The sequence below is a fragment of the Triticum dicoccoides genome, chromosome 7A (assembly GCF_002162155.2).
Source record: "Triticum dicoccoides isolate Atlit2015 ecotype Zavitan chromosome 7A, WEW_v2.0, whole genome shotgun sequence".
NCBI lineage: Eukaryota > Viridiplantae > Streptophyta > Magnoliopsida > Poales > Poaceae > Triticum > Triticum dicoccoides.
In genome coordinates, this window is record NC_041392.1 from 672,018,656 (window position 1) to 672,042,411 (window position 23,756).

The following is a 23,756-nucleotide window of genomic DNA, read 5'->3' on the forward strand; positions in this document are numbered from 1 at the left end:
CTTGGCGAAGCCCTGCCGGAGTACTGCAGCTCCACCATCACCACGCCGTCGTGCTGCTGCTGGAGCCATCTCCCTCAACCTCTCCTTCCCCCTTGCTGGATCAAGAAGGAGGAGACGTGGCTGTTCCGTACGTGTGTTGAACGCGGAGGTGCCGTCCGTTCGGTGCTAGGATCTTCGGTGATTCGAATCACGTCGAGTACGACTCCCTCATCCCCGTTCTTTGAACGCTTCCGCTCACGATCTACAAGGTATGTAGATGCATCTAATCACTCGTTGCTAGATGAACTCCTAGATAGATCTTGGTGAAACCGTAGGAAATTTTTTGTTTTCTGCAACGTTCCCCAACAGTGGCATCATGAGCTAGGTCTATGCGTAGTTCTTCTTGCGCGAGTAGAACACAATTTGTTGTGGGCGTAGATGTTGTCAACTTTCTTGCCGCTACTAGTCTTATCTTGCTTCAACGGTATTGTGGGATGAAGCGGCCCGGACCAACCTTACACGTACGCTTACGTGAGACCGGTTCCACCGACTAACATGCACTAGTTGCATAAGGTGGCTGGCGGGTGTCTGTCTCTCCCACTTTAGTTGGAGCGGATTCGATGAAAAGGGTCCTTATGAAGGGTAAATAGAAGTTGACAAATCACGTTGTGGCTTTCACGTAGGTAAGAAAACGTTCTTGCTAGAACCCTAATTCAGCCACGTAAAACTTGCAACAACAATTAGAGGACGTCTAACTTGTTTTTGCAGCAAGTGCTTTGTGATATGATATGGCCAAAGTTGTGATGAATGATGAATGATATATATGTGATATATGAGATGTTCATGCTATTGTAATAGGAATTACGACTTGCATGTCGATGAGTATGACAACCGGCAGGAGCCATAGGAGTTGTCTTTATTTTTGTATGACCTGCGTGTCATTGAGAAACGCCATGTAAATTACTTTACTTTATTGCTAAACGCGTTAGCCATAGTAGTAGAAGTAATAGTTGGCGAGCAACTTCATGGAAACACAATGATGGAGATCATGATGATGGAGATCATGGTGTCAAGCCGGTGACAAGATGATCATGGAGCCCCAAGATGGAGATCAAAGGAGCTATGTGATATTGGCCATATCATGTCACTATTATTATTTGATTGCATGTGATGTTTATCATGTTTTTGCATCTTGTTTACTTAGAACGACGGTAGTAAATAAGATGATCCCTCATAATAATTTTAAGAAGTGTTTCCCCTAACTGTGCACCGTTGCGACAGTTCGTTCGTTTCTAAGCATCATGTGATGATCGGGTGTGATAGATTCCAACGTTCACATACAACGGATGTAAGACAGATTTACACATGCAAACACTTAGGTTGACTTGACGAGCCTAGCATGTACAGACATGGCCTCGGAACACAGAAGACTGAAAGGTCGAGCATGAGTCGTATAGAAGATACGATCAACATGAAGATGTTCACCGATGTTGACTAGTCCATCTCACGTGATGATCGGACACGGCCTAGTTGACTCGGATCATGTTATACTTAGATGACTAGAAGAGGGATGTCTATCTAAGTGGGAGTTCATTGAATAATTTGATTAGATGAATTTAATTATCATGAACTTAGTCTAAAATATTTACAATATGTCTTGTAGATCAAATGGCCAACGTAGTCCTCAACTTCAATGCGTTCCTAGAGAAAACCAAGCTGAAAGACGATGGCAGCAACTACAGGGACTGGGTTCGGAACCTGAGGATCATCCTCATAGCTGCCAAGAAAGATTATGTCCTACAAGCACCGCTGGGTGACGCACCTGTTCTCCCTGCAGAACAAGACGTTATGAACGCTTGGCAGGCACGTACCAATGACTACTCCCTCGTTCAGTGCGGCATGCTTTACAGCTTAGAACCGGGGCTCCAAAAGCGTTTTGAGAGACACGGAGCATATGAGATGTTCGAGGAGCTGAAAATGGTTTTCCAAGCTCATGCCCGGGTCGAGAGATATGAAGTCTCCGACAAATTCTTCAGCTGTAAGATGGAGGAAAATAGTTCTGTCAGTGAGCACATACTCACAATGTCTGGGTTACATAACCGCTTGACTCAGCTGGGAGTTAATCTCCCGGATGACGCGGTCATTGACAGAATCCTCCAGTCGCTTCCACCGAGCTACAAGAGCTTTGTGATGAACTTCAATATGTAGGGGATGGAAAAAACCATTCCTGAAGCATTTGCAATGCTGAAATCAGTAGAGGTAGAAGTCAAGAAGGAACATCAAGTGTTGATGGTGAATAAAACCACTAAGTTCAAGAAGGGCAAGGGTAAAAAGAACTTCAAGAAGGACGGCAAGGGAGTTGCCGCGCCCGGCAAGCAAGCTGCCGGGAAGAAGCCAAAGAATGGACCCAAGCCTGAGACTGAGTGCTTTTATTGCAAGGAAAATGATCACTGGAAGCGGAACTGCCCCAAATACTTAGCGGACAAGAAGGCCGGCAAAACAAAAGGTATATGTGATATACATGTAATTGATGTGTACCTTACCAGTACTCGTAGTAGCTCCTGGGTATTTGATACCGGTGCAGTTGCTCACATTTGTAACTCAAAGCAGGAGCTGCGGAATAAGCGGAGACTGGCAAAGGACGAGGTGACAATGCGCGTCGGGAATGGTTCCAAGGTCAATGTGATCGCCGTCGGCACGCTACTCTACATTTACCTACGGGATTAGATTTAAACCTCAACAATTGTTATTTAGTGCCAGCTTTGAGCATGAACATTGTATCGGGATCTCGTTTAATTCGAGATGGCTACTCATTTAAATCCGAGAATAATGGTTGTTCTATTTATATGAGAGATATGTTTTATGGTCATGCTCCGATGGTGAATGGTTTATTCTTCCTCGAACGTAATGCTACACATGTTCATAGTGTGAAAACCAAAAGATGTAAGGTTGATAACGATAGTCTCACATACTTGTGGCACTGTCGCCTTGGTCACATAGGTGTCAAACGCATGAAGAAGCTCCATGCAGATGGACTTTTAGAGTCTCTTGATTATGAATCATTTGACACGTGCGAACCATGCCTCATGGATAAAATGACCAAGACTCCGTTCTCAGGAACAATGGAGCGAGCAACCAACTTATTGGAAATCATACATACTGATGTGTGCGGTCCAATGAGTGTTGAGGCTCGCGGTGGCTATCGTTATGTTCTCACCCTCACCAATAACTTGAGTAAATATGGGTATATCTACTTAATGAAACACAAGTCTGAAACCTTTGAAAAGTTCAAGGAATTTCAGAGTGAGGTTGAGAATCAACGTGACAGGAAAATCAAGTTTCTACGATCAGATCGTGGAGGAGAATACTTGAGTCAGGAATTTGGCACACACTTAAGAAAATGTGGAATAGTTTCACAACTCACGCCGCCTGGAACACCTCAGCGTAATGGTGTGTCCGAACGTCGTAATCGCACTCTATTAGATATGGTGCGATCTATGATGTCTCTTACCGATTTACCGCTATCTTTTTGGGGCTATGCTTTAGAGACTGCCGCATTCACTTTAAATAGGGCTCCATCGAAATCCGTTGAGACGACACCGTATGAATTATGGTTTGGGAAGAAACCTAAGCTGTCGTTTCTAAAAGTTTGGGGATGCGATGCTTATGTCAAGAAACTTCAACCTGAAAAGCTCGAACCCAAGTCGGAAAAATGCGTCTTCATAGGATACCCTAAAGAAACTATTGGGTATACCTTCTACCTCAGATCCGAAGGCAAGATCTTTGTTGCCAAGAATGGATCCTTTCTAGAGAAAGAGTTTCTCTCGAAAGAAGTAAGTGGGAGGGAAGTAGAACTTGATGAAGTATTACCTCTTGAACCGGAAAATGGCGCAACTCAAGAAAATGTTCCTGAGGTGCCTGCACCGACTAGAGAGGAAGTTAATGATGATGATCAAGATACTTCTGATCAAGCTCCTACTGAAATTCGAAGGTCCACAAGGACACGTTCCACACCAGAGTGGTACGGCAACCCTGTCTTGGAAATCATGTTGTTGGACAACAGTGAACCTTCGAACTATGAAGAAGCGATGGCGGGCCCGGATTCCGACAAATGGCTGGAAGCCATGAAATCCGAGATAGGATCCATGTATGAAAACGAAGTATGGACTTTGACTGACTTGCCTGTTGAGCGGCGAGCCATAGAAAATAAATGGATCTCTAAGAAGAAGACAGACGCGGATGGTAATGTGACCATCTATAAAGCTCGGCTTGTCGCTAAGGGTTATCGACAAGTTCAAGGGGTTGACTATGATGAGACATTCTCACCGGTAGCGGAGCTAAAGTCCGTCCGAATCATGTTAGCAATTGCCGCATTCTATGATTATGAGATATGGCAAATGGACGTCAAAACGGCATTCCTTAATGGTTTCCTTAAGGAAGAATTGTATATGATGCAGCCGGAAGGTTTTGTCGATCCTAAGAATGCTGACAAGGTGTGCAAGCTCCAACGCTCGATTTATGGGCTGGTGCAAGCATCTCGGAGTTGGAACATTCGCTTTGATGAGATGATCAAAGCGTTTGGGTTTACGCAGACTTATGGAGAAGCCTGCGTTTACAAGAAAGTGAGTGTGCGCACTGTAGCATTTCTCATATTATATGTAGATGACATACTTTTGATGGGAAATGATATAGAACTCTTGGACAGCATTAAGGCCTACTTGAATAAGAGTTTTTCAATAAAGGACCTTGGAGAAGCTGCTTATATATTAGGAATCAAGATCTATAGAGATAGATCGAGACGCCTCATAGGTCTTTCACAAAGCACATACCTTGATAAGATATTGAAGAAGTTCAATATGGATTAGTCTAAGAAGGGGTTCTTGCCTGTGTTGCAAGGTGTGAAATTGAGCTCAGCTCAGTGTCCGACCACGGCAGAAGATATAGAAGAGATGAGTGTCATCCCCTATGCCTCAGCCATAGGTTCTATTATGTATGCCATGCTGTGTACCAGACCTGATGTAAACCTTGCCGTAAGTTTGGTAGGAAGGTACCAAAGTAATCCCGGCAAGGAACACTGGACAGCGGTCAAGAATATCCTGAAGTACCTGAAAAGGACTAAGGAAATGTTTCTCGTTTATGGAGGTGACGAAGAGCTCGTCGTAAAGGGTTACGTCGACGCTAGCTTCGACACAGATCTGGATGACTCTAAGTCACAAACCGGATACGTGTATATTTTGAATGGTGGGGCAGTAAGCTGGTGCAGTTGCAAGCAGAGCGTCGTGGCGGGATCTACATGTGAAGCGGAGTACATGGCAGCCTCGGAGGCAGCACATGAAGCAATTTGGGTGAAGGAGTTCATCACCGACCTAGGAGTCATACCCAATGCGTCGGGGCCAATCAAACTCTTCTGTGACAACACTGGAGCTATTGCACTTGCCAAGGAGCCCAGGTTTCACAAGAAGACAAGGCACATCGAGCGTCGCTTCAACTCCATTCGTGAAAATGTTCAAGATGGAGACATAGATATTTGTAAAGTACATACAGACCTGAATGTAGCAGATCCGTTGACTAAACCTCTCCCTAGAGCAAAACATGATCAACACCAGAATTCCATGGGTGTTCGATTCATCACAATGTAACTAGATTATTGACTCTAGTGCAAGTGGGAGACTGTTGGAAATATGCCCTAGAGGCAATAATAAAAGCATTATTATTATATTTCCTTGTTCATGATAATTGTCTTTATTCATGCTATAATTGTGTTATCCGGAAATCGTAATACATGTGTGAATAACAAACACCAACATGTCCCTAGTAAGCCTCTAGTTGACTAGCTCGTTGATCAACAGATAGTCATGGTTTCCTGACTATGGACATTGGATGTCATTGATAACGAGATCACATCATTAGGAGAATAATGTGATGGACAAAACCCTATCCTAAACATAGCACAAGACCGTATAGTTCGTTTGCTAGAGTTTTTCCAATGTCAAGTATCCTTTCCTTAGACCATGAGATCGTGTAACTCCCGGATACCGTAGGAGTGCTTTGGGTGTACCAAATGTCACAACGTAACTGGGTGACTATAAAGGTATACTACGGGTATCTCCGAAAGTGTCTGTTGGGTTGACACGGATCAAGACTGGGATTTGTCACTCTGTATGACGGAGAGGTATCACTGGGCCCACTCGGTAATGCATCATCATAATGAGCTCAAAGTGACCAAGTGTCTGGTCACGGGATCATGCATTACGGTACCAGTAAAGTGACTTGCCGGTAACGAGATTGAACAAGGTATTGGGATACCGACGATTGGATCTCGGGCAAGTAACATACCGATTGACAAAGGGAATTGTATACGGGGTTGCTTGAATCCTCGACATCGTGGTTCATCCGATGAGATCATCGAGGAGCATGTGGGAGCCAACATGGGTATCCAGGTCCTGCTGTTGGTTATTGACCGGAGAGCGATCTCGGTCATGTCCACATGTCTCCCGAACCCGTAGGGTCTACACACTTAAGGTTCGGTGACGCTAGGGTTGTAGGGATATGTATATGCAGTAACCCGAATGTTGTTCGGAGTCCCGGATGAGATCCTGGACGTCACGAGGAGTTCCGGAATGGTCCGAAGGTAAAGAATTATATATAGGAAGTGCTATTTTGGGCATCGGGACAAGTTTCGGGGTCACCGGTATTGTACCGGGACCATCGGAAGGGTCCCGGGGGTCCACCGGGTGGGGCCACCTATCCCAGAGGGCCCCATGGGCTGAAGTGGGAAGGGATCCAACCCAAAGTGGGCTGGGGCGCCACTTCCCCCTAGGGCCCATGCGCCTAGGGTGGGGGAAACCCTAAAAGGAAGAGTGCTAGGAGGGGAAGGCACCTCCTAGGTGCCTTGGGGAGGAGGGATTCCTCCCCTTGGCCGCACCCCCCTAGGAGATTGGATCTCCTAGGGCCGGCGCCCCCCCTTGGCCCTCCTATATATAGTGGGGAGATGGAGGACTTCTTACCTTGATCTTTGGTGCCTCCCTCTCCCTCTCCAACACCTCCTCCTCCTCCATAGTGCTTGGCGAAGCCCTGCCGGAGTACTGCAGCTCCACCATCACCACGCCGTCGTGCTGCTGCTGGAGCCATCTCCCTCAACCTCTCCTTCCCCCTTGCTGGATCAAGAAGGAGGAGACGTGGCTGTTCCGTACGTGTGTTGAACGCGGAGGTGCCGTCCGTTCGGTGCTAGGATCTTCGGTGATTCGAATCACGTCGAGTACGACTCCCTCATCCCCGTTCTTTGAACGCTTCCGCTCGCGATCTACAAGGTACGTAGATGCATCTAATCACTCGTTGCTAGATGAACTCCTAGATGGATCTTGGTGAAACCGTAGGAAAATTTTTGTTTTCTGCAACGTTCCCCAACAAATTAGCGCTAACCCCAAGGCCATGCAAACGGCAGTTGTACTGGGTTGTGGTTATCGGGTACAACAAAATGAGGCCAAGGGCGGGGGAACCGAGGCCATGCAGGGATCTTTGGTGATCGACGTAGATGTTGCAATGGTGACAAAAGGGGATGAGGGTGTGGGTATGCAGAACAAAGTTGAGGGTGACAAAAACAGGTCTGGTAGTTTCAAGAGGCTGAAAGGGAGGAAGGCAGAGGGAGAGAATCAGAAGGTCGTTGTGTCGGGTCAGCGGATGGAGGCGGAGATGATCGATGAAGAGGGCAATAAGAAACTGAAGTCGTGTGTGAATGAGCTTGGGGCAATGGAAGGTAACCATGAGAATGCTGGGCTACTTGAACAGCCCGACGTGGTCCAATAAAAGTTGTTGCTTCAGTTCTGGGCTACTTGGGGCAATGGACGTGTTCAGTCCCTCGCCAAACTCTCAAAGAGTTGTTGCTCACAACTCATATGCAGGTTCTTAGAAAACCGACAGTACGGGTAATACCTGCGGGTAAAAATAATCATCTGATCATTTATATTCCAGCATTTTCAAAGTTGACTAAACAACCATCAAGACATTCAAATAATCCATGCATACATCATAAACATTCATAGACCAATCATAACCACACCCATGCATCTTAGAAATAAAAAAAAGGTTATATGTGTGGAGTGCAAAATTATTCACCAAACTAGACGCTTGGTATGCTTCGTCCTTTTCATTTGCGGAGCACATGTGTTCCTTATAGGAGCAGCCGGACATTGTGCAGGGCAGCCACGACCATGTAGTCGCCTGGCGCCTAGACATCTGCCCTTTTGAAGCTGGCTGGAGGCATGAGGAGGGAGGCAAAGAGCTACACTTTAACATCCATGTCGTCCTATGATAACCACTCTTGCCGGTTCCATCCACTTGAGTTGCATGAAGGAGCTCGTCGGTGTCAGAGTGTTGCGCATGTTCTCTTGGCCGGTCTCCATGGAGGATGGCTAGGAGGATGTGCTCCAACCGCCCGAGTGGGGTCGCATGCAAGAGACGGATGCCAGAAAATCTACTTGATAGGATGTAGTTAGCGCTTGATAGCTTAGGGTTTTTTCTCAAATAGTCAATGACCCATGGGATCTACTTGACATGATGTAGTAGTTTATGGGTTTGCGGGTTCGCGGGTATGGGATCTTCCCGTACTTGCACCCGCCTTATCCGATGGGTGCAATTTTTTCCCCAGCAATCCCCAGCAGGTCTTCCCAGCAGCTAGAGCACCGAGCGACGCAGCTCCCAGGTCGTCCAGGTCCAGGAGGCAGCAGCACGACGGCCCTTTCCTCCATAAGCAGCTCTCCTCCGGCACCCCTTCCTCGACCAGCCTCCCCCGTTCCCCATCAGTAGCAGCAGCTCGGCCGCCACCCCTCCCTCTGCATCTTCAAGGATTAATCGCTTCTGTCCATTACTCCTGTATTGTTTTTGCATAACATATTTTACTAGAATACGACTCCCTATGTAGAGAAATATAAGAGCGTTTAGATCACTACTTTAGTTATCTAAACCAGTAGTGATCTAAACGCTCTTATATTTCTTTACGGAGGAAGTAGTTTACAATACTAGTGCTAGAATCTTGGATTTACAAAAAAGCTGGCGGATAAATGGTCGACCGATAAGCGATTGATCTCTATTTTGAGGCTGGCTGATAAGTTAACGATTAGTGATATCCTGATCATTATTCTCTCAGCAAAGTAAATCTTGTTTTTCATTCAACTTGCACCTATGGTTTATTTTTCAACAGCATGTTCTGTCCAAGGATTTTAATAATTTGCATATGTCTTTTTCAGATACCTGTCTTGTAACCATGAGAGGCAGCATCTTATACTCTTCATTTCGGAGGATTTCCCAGGGCCACCCACCCAAGTCCAGTGGATTTCACAGGTCATCTCCACTGGCTGCTCAGAGGTTTGGGCGGTCCAAAAGATGGATTGCTACATCCGATGGTTTACCCGGTGAAAAGATGTAAGTTCCTGACCAATGATTATTTGTAATTCTTTCACCTCTTGTAATTTCCTTGTAAAGCAGTTAGGAAGTTGTGTTTAGAGTTCATCTAGACATGATTCTTAGTTCTTAATATTGTAAAAGTGCGTTTACAGCAGCTGATAATAGCATGAAACAAACCTGCAATAGCAGATTAGTTCTATAAATATGCATTTTGCAGTTTCAACAAATCTGTAACCACTATGGAGACATAGAGCTGAACAAAGCAGAGAGCATGGAAAGCTCTGCTTACGAAGCTAATAAATGCCTAGAATTATGTTTGCTAGTTCTAAAATACAGAATATTATCACTCTTGAAATGGCTAAAATAGTAGGGAAGGAACTAACAAGTCCATGCTAATTGCAGACTCACTTCCTTTGCTACAAATCACTGTATGTAGGCCCTAAGTATGTCCCATCTCTGTCCAAAATTCAAAACGTATTTCACTTTAGATGTGTTATAAGAGAGTATCAAAGATCAAGTTACAAAAATGGGTGTGGCATTAGAGGGTACTGATTTTTTTTTTCACATGTGTACGGACTGCTAACTGGAAGAGTTATCGATATATGACATGGGTCGTGCAATAAGAAATCATAGCAACTTTTCTTTTCCTTGCCCACGGTCTCCACTTTTTAATGGAATAAATTTCATTCTACATTAGTTTGTACAAGTCTGTTTTGGCATCAATTGTAATATATGCAGTTCAGTCCTGCTTGAATATAACAACGTTTCCATAATGCATGCCTTTTTACCTCTATGCAATCTCATAGATTACCAAGAATTAGTCATTGTACTAGAACTGTGCACTGCTTGTTACTAGAACTGTGCATTGCTGACTCACTTCCTTTGCTAAAGGATTATAATTTGTGTATAACTTCTTTATTTTTCTGTTCTATACAGGATGCTTGTGAATGATTTAGTTTGCCCGGTCAAGTATTTCACGGAGGAAGTTCCACTGCTTGAACCCTTAGACGGCAATATTCTCTTGAAGACCGTTGGAGGACCCAGAGGAAAGACACTGGTTGCATGGAAAGCGGGGAAAACCATCAGAAGTCTGCCAGAGCTGATTGCAGCATATCAATTGCATGGATGTACACTGGGCAACCGTCTCCGGTTAGAGAACTTAAAGATTTCTCGGTCTTCAGGGAGGTTTGTTCTTATAGACACTGAAGAAATTGGTCCCACTGAGAAGAAGGGAATCTTCATACAGGACTGGAACCTGGGTGGAGATGTCCTTGATACGATTGCTAGGAGAGTTTTGGGTGTGGGTACCCCTTACCCCAAGGACCTTGAGAAATACATCAACAATATGCGGTCAGCGGAACCTAAACTTTGGCGTCTTCTGTACAATTCATTGTTTTTATCCCCAGAAGCCCGCTATTGGCTAAGAGTCTATGTTAATCAGATGTCCCGAGAAGACTTCGAATCCCTCTCCAGAGACATGAAGCATAAGATGCAAAAGTTCTTTGGAGAGCTACCTTATCAAGGAGGAGTGGAGGAGGAGGGCTCGCTGAAATGGCTGTCAGTAAATGAGGAATTCATCCGTGCTACGCCCGCTGAGTCAAGGAAGGATGCACAAAATAGGGTTACTGGTCCTAACTATTTGAGCACTGAGAAGGCCAGGAAAAGAGACTTGGGGAGATGGCTGGTCTGTGTCAACCGCGACGGTTTGACACATGGGACAAAGACCAAGGCGAAACACCTCAAAGAGATCAAACGATTTATGCTCACTGCACAAAACATATCGCAGCTGCTACATGTGGAGTTTGATGAGCTGGACCAGACATACATTGATCTGTGCGACGAGTATAATGAGCTGCGGGAGCTCCTCAGCATCGAAGGGATATTCTTCGAGACCCCAGAGACCTGGAGGACTGCCATTGAAGCACTCGAGAAGGATATTCAGGCAGTGCGGGAACTAAAAGAGAAGAATTTGGTGCTGCTGACATAGGCATCAACACCCAAAGCGGCTAATCAGGCAAATGAATGGGTCTCCTGTCGCAAGTGGCTGGAATGTCATACTGCTGGTTTGCTTTGTCATCGAAATGTTTGGGATAGTGCCACTTTGTTGTCGTTGTAGTGCTCCTGCTGTAGCTGTTTGTGGGCTGGTTACCTGCATGTGTTCCTCTGAGTTCTCTGATAACCGGGGCACATTGTGGTTGCTGCGTTGTGTCTTTGTGTGGTATCTTACTGGAGTTGAGATGTTATCTGTTGCGTTGTATCTTCGACCTATTGTAACAGGAAGGCGAGGAGCACAAAGTGCGGTGGTGCTCCATTTTGTCAGGTTTCTTGGAGACTGTTGTCTAGGGTCATCATTCTTGTGTCTATGAGACTCTGCTGAGTTGTGCGCAACCTGCTCCAGGTGGTTTGATGAGTGTGGCTACAGCTCTCTTGTGGTTACTCCGGGTGGCTGGTCCATGTGGTTTGATAAGTTTGGCTACAGCTCTTTTGTGTTACTCCGGGTGCCCATGGACGCTCCTTTAGTACTTATTTGCAGGTGAAGATTTGAAGGGATTCCAATGACAAGTCTTATCTGCTACCCCCCTGTTCCTAAATAGTACGGTATCTGTCTTTCTAAAGATTTCAACAAGTGACTAGTACATACAAAGCAAAGTGAGTGAATCTACACTCTAAAATATGTCTACATACGTTCGTATGTTGTAGTTCATGTAAAATGTCTACAAAGACAAATATTTGGGAATGGAGGGAGTAGATGTCCATGGAGCCGACGCACCAACATGCAACAAGGAACAAAGCACACGAAGGCAGACGCCATCGACCGGAGCGCACACACACGCCGGCCATCAGTTCCCTACACCCACCATGTAGCTGGTTTTACTAAAAGACGCCCCCGGTGGCGAGCATTGGGAGCTCTGGGTCAGCGGGAATGCGAGCGGCATGGCTTTGTGCGTGTCTCGCATGGCCAGAGCATGAATCAGCTCAGCCCTGCCTCGCCGTCGGCCTTCTCGCAGCTGTTCTTGGTGCCCTAGTTCGCCACAATAATCTGCCGAACTAACCACGTACGGCAACGCCCTCTGCTACTTAGAGCCCGACATCCAAATCTCCAAATCTTACGCGGGATACGTTGTCGAACCCAGGCTGAGGAGCTCGCCGTTGCTCGACCACCAGGAAGAAGCTCGCCGGAGCTCCGCCTTCAACCGGCCACCGAGGGGTATACCCAGAGATTCGCGCCGCTCTCCGGAGCACGTACGCGTTCTCGGAGGCGCAAATGGAGGTCCCAGTCGTCCGGAACCGTCGCCGGAGGCCGTCTGTCCAACGCTGCCGACGTGACCATGGGCGAAGGCGTATTCGGTGGAGTACGCTATCATCGCCAGTTCAGCGCGAGCCGAGATATCTATCCTGCGGGTGAGCGGACGATAACTAACGGTCGCACATGAACAACTTGGTGATGATGCTTTTTTGTTTTGCGGGTAAAACTTGTACTACTCACATCACAGAAAATTACAATCAATGTTGTTCAGCTCAATAGCTTCAGGTGGCCCGCACCCTAGCCAGGTCATAGTCCTACCTTCTAAACGAGCAAAGTTCGCCAACGAATTACTAACTTTATTCTGAGACCGACTAATATGAGTAATACTAGTTCTACAAAGACTCACAAGATACTTTATCTTCTTCACCAAGGAAGAATACATCGACCTATCAACGTCGTCGGCTTGAATCATCTTTACTGCTACTGAGCTTGAATCATCTTTAGCTCCAAATTGAGTAATTATAAGTTTTTAATTCATTATTTGGAGATTGCTATCCATTGGTGCTGGTTTCAGAATTTTCTAAAATTATAAATATTTTAGTTATGTATTTATTTATATGTTGCATTCGATTCCGTGGAGTCGGTGTTGCAGGTACCCTAACTGCAAATTGTTTATGACCCTCCCAAGACCCTCAGAAAACTCACTATTTTAATTCAAGCTAACCTCCTATCATATGCCTCTAGGCAGTTTGCGTTTCTTTGATTATATTTGTGACATGTATGCTTTATGCTTGATGTCTGTGTATTTATGTGGTCCGATGATATCTTTGCTACATTCGTGCAGTGCTGTTGAACTCAAGAATGCATCGGGTATCAACATGGCTTTTTTGTGTGGAAGAAAGGTAATTTTATCTAGCTACAATTGCTTTAAACAGATGTAAACCGACCACGAAAAAGTTTTATAATAAGGGTGAGGTAGCGACAACTTTGAGTACCATCAATCCTTTCAACTTAACCCCAACAAGAATCCCAGGAATTCTCCCTTGTTCCAACCTTAGCAATTGTTAAGGTTGCAGTAGTTATCTAATCCAACGCTACGGTTCATTGAGTCGTCTATAAACTATGGACACTGCTATTTGAATATGGGTGTATATATGTACCCACACATGTGGATCGAATCTTATTGCCACTCATTTCTTCGTGTAAAAGTACAAATTGTTTTTTTCTTCACAAAACACCACTATTTTTTTAGACGACAAAACACCACTATTTGGGGTGATCTGTTGAACAAAACACACAAAGAGGGTTAGCCGGTTTGATAAATAATTAGAGGCAGCCAGGCCCATTGTCTGGGCTCATGTGATGTCCACCGTGTCCGCCCGTGCTCCAAAACCGAGCGGACACCCCACCGCTCCTCCTGCCCAACGTGCCACCACCCCGCCTGACTCCATCCACTCGTTGCTCTCAGACGATGTCGCCTACAGTACCATGCATCATCCGCTCGTTGCAGGCCCCAACACTATGTGCATTTGTTTTTTTTTGTTTTCTCACAAACATGTATTAGGACTTTTTTCCTTCTTCTTTTGGCACATGATTTAGGGGTGCATATCTGACTAAATGTTATTTTTCCTGTTGTTCAGACTAACTGATTACACGGGTTCAAAACAAAAGCGGAGGGAGTATTATGATACACTAGCCAACATGCCCGTGCGTTGCAATGGGAGAAAACAGTCCTCACACGTCCTTACCCGCTGAATATGGCTAAAGACCTTACTCTCATGCCCATAACATAATAAACATGACTAGTACCTCATCCTCAAGTCCACATCCTCCATTTCAATATAACATGAGACACATGTTTTCCGCTTGTCATCTTTGCTATCCTCGTCGCATGTGGTCGCAGTATCAGTTGTCACTAACCAAGGTTGGCCAGGTCCAACAGCTGGATTGTTGAGCCGCCTTCGTGTCTGGCAAAGATCAAGAGCGTTGAACAACATTTTTTTAATAATCTGGCTAATATAATAGGAAAAAGCACACATAATATATGTCATTGTCATCATGAAAATTGAGTAGTTTGTGTTAGATAGACCATGAAACCTAGCTGGACTCCTCATGCATTTTGACGGGAGTCACTGGGCCGACTGAGACTGGTCGTACATGAAGACGCAACAGATAAAAAGATTCCTTTCATATCCTAGTCTAAAACAATGCATCAGGTGGACACATTTCAAAAATTCCCCAAGTCTTACTAATAAGTTAGATTAAAAAAATCATGTTTTAAAAAATATTTTCCTTTTTAAATTTAAATAAAATATCTTTTAAAATGTTTGCCAATTTGAAAAATAATCAGAACAGTACCTCCTAGTTTCAGGTTTCGAAAAAATAAATAAAAATATTGTTCATTTTTATAAAAATGTTCGATTTTTAAAAAAATTGTTACAAACTTTGTAAAAATTCACGTTATAAAATATATTCACTTAAAAACAACTTTTTCTCTTAGTAACAGGCATGAGTGTGAGTTTAATTTAAATTTTCGTGCGGCCAATTAATCACCAAGTCTTTTTAGTCTAGTGGTATAGCATTCTAAACGCTCCAGCGTGAGCTGCTGTGTTCGATTCCTAGCATTGCGGTATTATTTTTTTTGGAATTTTTGTTTCTGTTCGTACGCCAATGGGCCGGCCCATTGCGGCCTGTGCGTCCTGTGATTTGCTTTTTGACGTATGAAAATTATCTAGGTCCCACTCTAAACCAAAAAAACTGGAGAAACAATCCTTCCTTTAATATTGGACGCCGATAACTGCCACACGTGTGGGCGTTAAGAAATCTGCCCACACGTTCTGTATGGTGCCTAAGAGGACCCGCCCACATGTCTGTGTGTGGGCAAAACAACTAGCGCCCACACGCCTCTTTTTCTCCCTCTTGGTCCCTCTTACACGCGTGTGTGTGGACAAAATAGATAACGCCCACACGCCCGGTACGTCAGGCCTCGTACCTCATGGTCCCGCACACCTCACGTGACACTTTACCGCGCGCCCCGCAGTTGCCATGGGCCGAACCCTCGTCCATGTTCGTTTAAGTGCAGTTTCCATGTCGTTGAACTACGATTGCCATGTCGGACAACTACAATTGCCATGTTTGCTCAACTGCAGTTGCCATCTCAGGTCAAAGTTCCAAATTGCCATTTTTGGACAACTACAGCTGTTGCCATGTGTGGTCTGGTCTACTGCAGTTGCCATAATTTCAAAACTTTAGGAGTTGCCACCTACTAACACTAGGCAGTTGCCATGTAGCGCTACAAAAAAGGCATGGCAAAAAACATGTTCAGGTAAAAGAGAGAGTTGACATGTGCTCACAAGCACGCTAGGGTAGTTGCCATTTAAAAAGAAAGAGTTGTCATATGCTTACGTGCACGCTAGGGCAGTTTGCCATGCACCATGCAAAACATATGGCAACTGACATGTTCGAATAAAAAAAAAGAGAGTTGCCATCTGCTTGCAATCACACTAGGGCAGTTGCCATGTACACTGCAAAACGCATGGCAACTGGCAGCTTGGGTGTGGGAGAGGAGGCGGGCGTGTGGGCGAGATGGCAAACGCCCACACACCAGCCCTTGCGCGTGACTGAAAACTGGTGTGTGGGCGAACTGCTAAACGCCCACACACCGGCCCCTCCGTGTGGTAAAACGGATGTGTGGGCGACCTCTCTCACACACCACACACACGAGTTGTCCTATGTGGCATACAAAATCAGCTAATTCGTGCTAAGATTCGTGCAGAAATTACTGGACGGTGATGGATGCGTGTGGTCGAGATGTGTGGGCGTTAACATTTCCGTTAATATTAGGTAAAGATAAAGATAAAAATAAAGATAAAGATAGGTAGTAATAAATAAACTGGAGTGGTCTAAAGTCTCTCTTCCTCGCAAAAAAAAAGGTCTAAAGTCTCTCGAACAACTGAACCATAAACTGCTGCACTCCCCAACACTCCTCTATATATACTCAAAACACATACCCAAAAGAGTCCAGGGAAGACAAGGCTTGGCGTGGGCTGATGCTTGGTAATATGGCCCAATCGGCCCATGGTTTACCATATAAGACGAGAAGAACGGAGCGTCTCGCCGCCGCCGCAGCGCCTGCTTCGGTTCGTCGAGTCCCGCTGCTTAATCTTTCCCGTTCGATTCGTCCAGTTTCCTGGAGTTGCTCGTTCTTGGGGAACCAAGTGGCACGTTCTGATTGATTTTCCGTCTTTTTGTCTATAGTTCGTCCGGATCCGGAAGAGAGAAGAGGAGGAGCAAGTTCGGACAGATGAGGGCGCGGCAGCTGGTGAATGTGGTGATGCGGTTCCGAATTACTTGTCGCATGTATAGATGTATCTAGATGTATTTTACTTTTAGATACATCCATTTCTGTGACGAGTAATTTGGAACGGAGGGAGTACCAAGGAGGCGCAAGCATCCGGCACGGGGGAGATGGAGGCCATCTCCATCTCCAGGATGCCCGCGCCCAGCCTGAGGCTGGAGCTCCCCGTCTCCAGGGAGGACAAGAGGCTGGATTTCCTGCCTTTCTACGAGCGCGGCAGCGGCAGCGGCGGGCACAGCAAGATCCTCTGCGTCGACGCACCGTCCTGTACGACACCGACGCCGGCCTCCTCCACTCGATGCCCTGCCTCGGCACCCCCAAGGGGCCCAACCCTGTCTCCTTCTCCATCCTGGACAGGGAGCCCCGGGACCCCGGGCGGGCGGACGCCTTGTACGTCATGGGCAGGTGCTGCGACTACTTTGACTTCGAGGCCCTCATGTACTGCGGCCCCTCCAGCGGCAGCAAAGGCTGGCGGTGGCATCAGCTCCCGCCGCCGCCTCCGCCGTCAGGTGCTACGCGCTCATCCACGACGAAGGCGACCCCGTCCTCGTCGTCTCGTCCGCCAAGACGAGCGGCGTTGGCACCCACTGCTTCAACACCTCCACCAACAGGTGGTTCAAGGCCGGACGCTGGACGCTGCCGTTCGTCGGCCGCGCCGAGCGCGTCAGCGAGCTCGACAACCTCTGGTTTGGCATCGGCGCCGGCTGGCCCTACGACCTGTGCGCGATGGACCTCTACTCCCTCCGCGCCGGCGCCGGCGCCGAGGCTCCGGGGCTGGCGTACAGCTGGGGAGACCTTAGCCTGCCGGACGACTGGGTGATGATGGACTGCAGCATGGTGTACCTGGGCGGCGGCAGGTTCTGCGTCGCCAAAATCTTTGAGTTCCGCGTCGGCGATGACCGGTTGGGGATGGGCGCTGTCATCTCTGGCTTGGAGGTGGTGCGCCGCGGCGAGCCATCCAAACTCGTGATGGTCAAGCACAAGTCCAAGTTCTACAAGTTTACCAGGGCTGAGATCGAGTGTATCCTCTAGACCAATGCCAAGTACTAGCACGGGAGCAAACAATTTCTAGACGAGTGCTATGTGATGTGAGGATTGACTAGTTTCTTGTACAGCAGCACTTGTGTGCGATTTGATTTGGTTGTAATGTAAATTTCCTCCTGCTCCGTTTGCTGCCCCAAATGTACCTCATACTCCCTCTGTTCCTAAATACTTGTCGCTGGGGACTCTCCGACCAGGTGGCTGCTGCTGTTGGAGTATCTCTGCTGCTGCTGCTGCTCCTCGCTACTCTTCTACTCCTCGCTGCTGCTGTAGGTGAGTCCTCTGCCACGCCTCTGCACACTGAAATTAGTATGTAAACCTCACTGTTCTGAAGTTCTGATCAGTTCAGTACCTTAGTAAGCAATAACACAAGCTTCCATACAAGCCAAGAAGATACCTGCTACTACTATAGTGTTGATTCCGAATTTGTTTCACATCACAACATGAAGAACACCTGCAAAACAAGCCAATAGAAATGATGAATGCAAAGTGTAGCAGTGGGTGAGAAATTGACCGTCAAGACGCGGTTAAGTGCAGAATATTTTGCTTTTGCATTTTACCTAATGGTCATTTTGGCAAAAACTGACATGGACATGGAATCAGTTAGGACCCAGCAGCACACAGACCGCAGCTACAAGATTACAACCCCATAGTAGTGAGTGGACGCATGAATAATTTGCTAGCCATATCAACATTGAATATCAATCAGGTTCAGTAACCATGGGCTCACACAACACAACGCAAAAACAAAGCACACAGCTGCTGAACTACACTGAAACTTAAACATGGTTGGAGTGCTACTAGTCAATGAATCACCAAGAACAGTGAGATCATCTTTTTCTTCAGATAATAATGGGGTACTTACGGGACATAATTATCTTAGTTTAGGCTCCTTCAGTAATGAGCTTAGCTGTGAGATACTCCATTTGTGGTGATAAGTACTCCATTTGTGGAGAGGGGAGTGCATTCAGAGAAGAGAAGGGAATGGAAGGCACAAGGGGAGTACTTGCAAGTCCTACACTAAACCCTACACTAAACTACAGATGCAAAAAGAGAAAGAGAAGAGAGAAGAAGGGAGAAGAGATGCAGATCCTCAAATTTGGTGGAGCTAGTGGATCACCGAACAGCTCCTTAGTCTTATAGCTAATTATGTTGACACATTTGTTAGTGTGGAAAATGTAAAGCCTTGGCCTGCATCCGCTCAACATGTGTAGGGAGCCTCGTCTTCTGTTCCTTGTCAGCCTGAATAATATAGTTCGGAAAAATCAACAATCCTGAAGTTGATTTTCTCGAATTGAGGAGCTCAAAACGCATACCAGCTACCTGGAAAATTCAAATATCGAAAACGACAGGGATTAAGCAGAAATACCAAGTTTTCACCATACATCCATAACACTCTGACTTTCATTTTTCATCTCACTCCCAGTTTGCTGCATACTCAGTTTTTTCCAGAATACCGCTCTTGTTCAAACCTGTGGATTTTTCCTACTGCTCCAACTACAGGAAGGCGTTCATCAATCCCAAAATTGATAACGAGCAACTTACACACGTATGATGTATAGCCTGTATTATTATTATTACAACTAGTTCACTTGAACAACTTGTACAGAGTAACAGCAGCTGATCCAACGAGCTGAAATTCTCGCTTCAATTGGACTGGAAACAGAAGTCATCTGAGATCTACCCATCTATATGCATTCAAATCCCGCACAACCCAACTTACCCACCCAATCCATCTAAACAAAAAGCTCGAAAAGAAAAAGAAAAACACTCACATCCATATCGAGCTCCTCGCACAATGCAACTGTCAGGGGTCCTCCGCCTCCACACTCGCGCCCCACCTTGATTCTGCTTTCAGTTTCTGCTTGGGGCCTACAGATCGATGCCTAAAAAGATAAATCAACATTTCTGTATGCCAGCAAATAACAAGTACTGCACCATAGCGACAAACAAAAACAAACCTATGAAGAATAGCCATCCATACTTGGATTCCAATTGGAAGTGCTCCATCGCTAGCGCTGCTAGGTTACTCGAACCAGCTCTGCACCATCAAAAAATATGTGAAGTAGCAACTGGCATTAACTTGAGACAAGAAAGATATTAATGGTGAATTGCACAACCAAGGGGCTTGGTGTGCTGCTTCTCATGCCATTGAAAAATATTTGTTACGAAAAACTGTAGGCTTTTATACAAACAGTACAAGTATGCCTAAACAAGTGTCTTGTTGTGCTGCTTCTCATGCCATTGAATAAAACAGTTGTTACAAAACACGGTAGGCATTTGTACCAACATTAATAATACCAACAGTAGGCATTTGTACCAACGTTTGTAATATGGTGCCTTTATCAGGAAAAAAAATGTAATATGCTGCCAAGCATTCATACATCAGAACCTAAAGCTGGCAGATGCATGGTAAACTTGGACAAGAAAAGGAAGTGATGAAAATATGAGATACTTACCCTCAAAACATGGTTGATTTGAGATTGAATAAACCTAGTATGGCTGAACATTGATAAAGCTGCCAGCTGCTAGGGACTCTTCAAATAGCGCTGATATTCACACAACAGAATTTCCAGACATAAAGGTATTTGTTTATCTCTAATTTTAAATTGACACTTGTGCTGTATTTTTCTCTCTCTCCTCTATGTTGAGCTAATCCATGCTATCATGTTATTAATGTGTATTGGACTATCTACCTTGCATATACCACAGCAAGCAAAATAATTGGCTTTTAACGATGGAGGAACGTTCCCCATTTAAAGACCTAACAAACATTGCTCACGATGGGACCGGTAAAGAAGGATGGTATGCCCGAATATCAGATGAGAAGAAAGCTGGCGTATCCCGACACCAAAAGAAATCTGCAGCAGCTCTGACTGTTAATGTCAATGAACCACCAGCATCTTCTTTGCTAGGGTCTGTTGACCCTGCCCCTTATGTAACAAACATATCGACAAATGGTAATTCGACACACATGTTTTTCCGTTTACTCCTATACTACGTAGTATCCCTCGAATGTTCATGTCTAACATGGTTGGCTATAGTGTACAGGTGATAACACAAGTGGGCTGCAAACCCCACTGTTGTTGATGAACCTTTGCTACAAAATCGTGAAGGAAAGAGTGGTCAAGGATGGTATGCCTTGCACACCTGGAGAAGCTGTGAATATCCTGCCAACATTGCTGACAATGGGCCTTCAGGCTCCACGAGTCTCTCTAGGACGCATAAGCACGAATTTAGGGGTTGGCATGTAAAAGTTAAAGATTACAGTCATATGAAGTTGGAACAGCAAACTGTATCATACATATAAGAAGGAACTGAGCACAATTAATATACATGGTGCTGTGAACTGCTGCAGTCTAAGAACATGGTTAGAGAAAGAAGAAAACAACTCATATGGGAGGAGCACTATTGATCTAAAGGATACACTGGATGCCTGCATAGCTGACACAGGACTTGTGCTTGATCATCTGGAGTTGGGCTGTTTCATCATGCACCACCTCCACACCGGTAATGACAGCAGCCTGCTTGTCACTCTTGGTCCTGCCCTCGTCCCCAATGTCGAAAACTTTGTTGATGCAAAACCTGCCGGCTCCGAGGTAGAGCAGGCAGCCCCTTATTTGCACCCAGCCCCGAGGCGGGTCGAGGACTTGCCACTCGCGTAGCATCCTGGGAGCCCCGCCGTCGAGGCTGGAGAGGTGCGACGCGCACAGGTTGTTGGGGCTGCTGTCAGCCATGCCGAACCAGAGGTCGCCAAGCTCGGGGACATGCTCGGCCCTGCCGCAGAAGGGCAGCGCCCAGCGGGCGGCCTTCCTCCACTGGCGGCTAGCCGTGTCGAAGCAGTAGGTCCCGACGGGGCTGCGCCCGGAGGAGGATACGCAGATGGTGGAGCCTGCATTGAGCAGCGTGTAGGAGTGGATAGCGGTGCAGTCGTAGGCCGGGTCGTTGACGTAGGGCGGCGGCGGGAGCCGGCTCCACTCCCAGCAGCTGTTCTCGCCGTAGGCGAGGGACTCGAAGCTGCAGGAGCTGCGGCCGGTGGGGAACCTGTCCATGACGTACAGAGCCACGGCGACGCGGGGGTCGGGGCCGCCGGCGCGAGCGATGGTGAACGAGATGGGGCTGTCCCCCTTGGGCTCGCCGAGGCTGGGGGCAGGCTGGACGCAGCCCGAGCTCGCGTCGCAGAGGATGGTGTGGCCTGCCGAGTCGACGGAGAGGATCTCGCTGCTGCTGTCGCCGCCGCCGCCGCCCCGCCCGTACAAGGGCAGGAAATCGAGCCGCATGTCGTCCAGGCGGTACGCCTCGAGCCTGAGCTTGGGCGCGGGCATCCTCGACAGGGCCGGAATCTTCTTCTTGGGCGCCGCCGCGGCTCGCGCTTCCTCTACGGATGCGTAGAAGAGCTTCTCCTCAGGCTTGATGCGGCTCACCGAGTAGGTGGTGCCTGTGCGCATCACCACGTTCACGAACTGCCGCGCCGCCCTCATTTACCTGCCCTGTCACCGAAAGATGAGATTTTTTTTTCTTCTTCTGACATTGTAAGAGACAAACAAGATCTCTAGAGACAAACCAAACAGAAGGAGAAAAATCGATCAGGAAAGATTAAGTTTTGGGAGCAGCAATACCTAGCCCTGCAGCAGGGGAGGCCTCGACGAATCGAATCGGTTACTGCGGCGACGGCGGCTGGGAGGTCTTGCCCCCTTTCTTCTGATCTTAAATGGATCAAACAGATGGGTAGACAATGGGCCGACTGGGCCGCATTACCACGGATCTGCCCAGAAAAGGCCTCTCTTCAATTTCCATGGAGTATATTGCATGCAAGTACTTTTTTTTATGACAGAAAACAGTTGTAGTAGCATAATGCTAGTGCATATGTTTATGTTTTTGGGCTTCTGTGTTGTCATGCAAGTAATGCTCATGGGTGAGGTTGTTATAGGTTGGATGGGATGCTCCAAGGGAGGGAAAGGTGTTCGGTTTTTCCACTAACTGAATTGATGAACAAATTGTCCCGCTAATTTACAGGAACCAATAGTTAGGGTGACCGAAATTTCAATTCGGTTTACAGTTCTGACCAAAGTAAACCAAGTGGAAGTGAACAAGTATGACTTGCGACCAGCTGATGTACGCCTGGAAAGGACCACATGTGGATCCAATGAGTTGCCAAATAAACCTGCAAAATATTGAAAGACCTGGTCTTATCTGAGAAAAAAAAGATAAATGTTTTAAAATACATAAATGTTTCTGTATACTACACTAATAAAAAGATTTAAAAAAATCTTGAGCTAAAAACTTTACATGCATGTGTCTATATTGTTTTCATCACTAAAGTGATTTTACTAGATGGTTTAGAGTTTAAAAAATACAAAATAAAGAAACTATATGTTAATGGGCGGTGTCAAATGCCTCTTATTTATGAACTTTGATACACTGCATTTCCTAAATATTATATTTGATATAAGTTGGAAATGTTGACAAATATTTTAATTTCCAAATGGTAGGTCATCGGCCTGCCTCCTCCTCCCCTCCCTGTCTGACGACTCCACCATGCTCTTGCCACCCCTGGGCCTGGCTAACTAGTGCAACACGTACGTACGTAAGGACATCTCCACCGGCAGCCCCGAAAAGGAACCCCGAAAAGACTTTGGGGTTGCCGGCTAAAAAAGGGGCCCGCATCGGCGGCCCTAAAGGTTGCCAGCGCAGGGCGAGGCCCAATATATACTTTGTCCAACACTCCTG

The 23,756-nt window shown here is 46.4% G+C and overlaps 2 protein-coding genes across 2 annotated transcripts; both read left to right on the plus strand.

The window, feature by feature from the left end:
• The first annotated feature begins 8,956 nt into the window (after positions 1 to 8,956).
• LOC119331268 lies at positions 8,957 to 11,705 on the plus strand. Its single transcript, XM_037604438.1, has 2 exons — positions 8,957 to 9,399; positions 10,318 to 11,705. The coding sequence occupies exons 1-2, from the start codon at positions 9,212 to 9,214 to the stop codon at positions 11,366 to 11,368; spliced, it is 1,239 nt and encodes a 412-aa protein (XP_037460335.1). The 5' UTR covers positions 8,957 to 9,211; the 3' UTR covers positions 11,369 to 11,705.
• A 5,390-nt stretch (positions 11,706 to 17,095) lies between these two features.
• Positions 17,096 to 18,151, plus strand: LOC119333845. The gene is made up of 3 exons (XM_037606597.1): positions 17,096 to 17,252; positions 17,416 to 17,994; positions 18,028 to 18,151. Exons 1-3 carry the CDS (start codon positions 17,096 to 17,098, stop codon positions 18,033 to 18,035), a joined length of 744 nt encoding a protein of 247 aa, XP_037462494.1. The 3' UTR covers positions 18,036 to 18,151.
• The last annotated feature ends 5,605 nt before the right edge of the window (positions 18,152 to 23,756 follow it).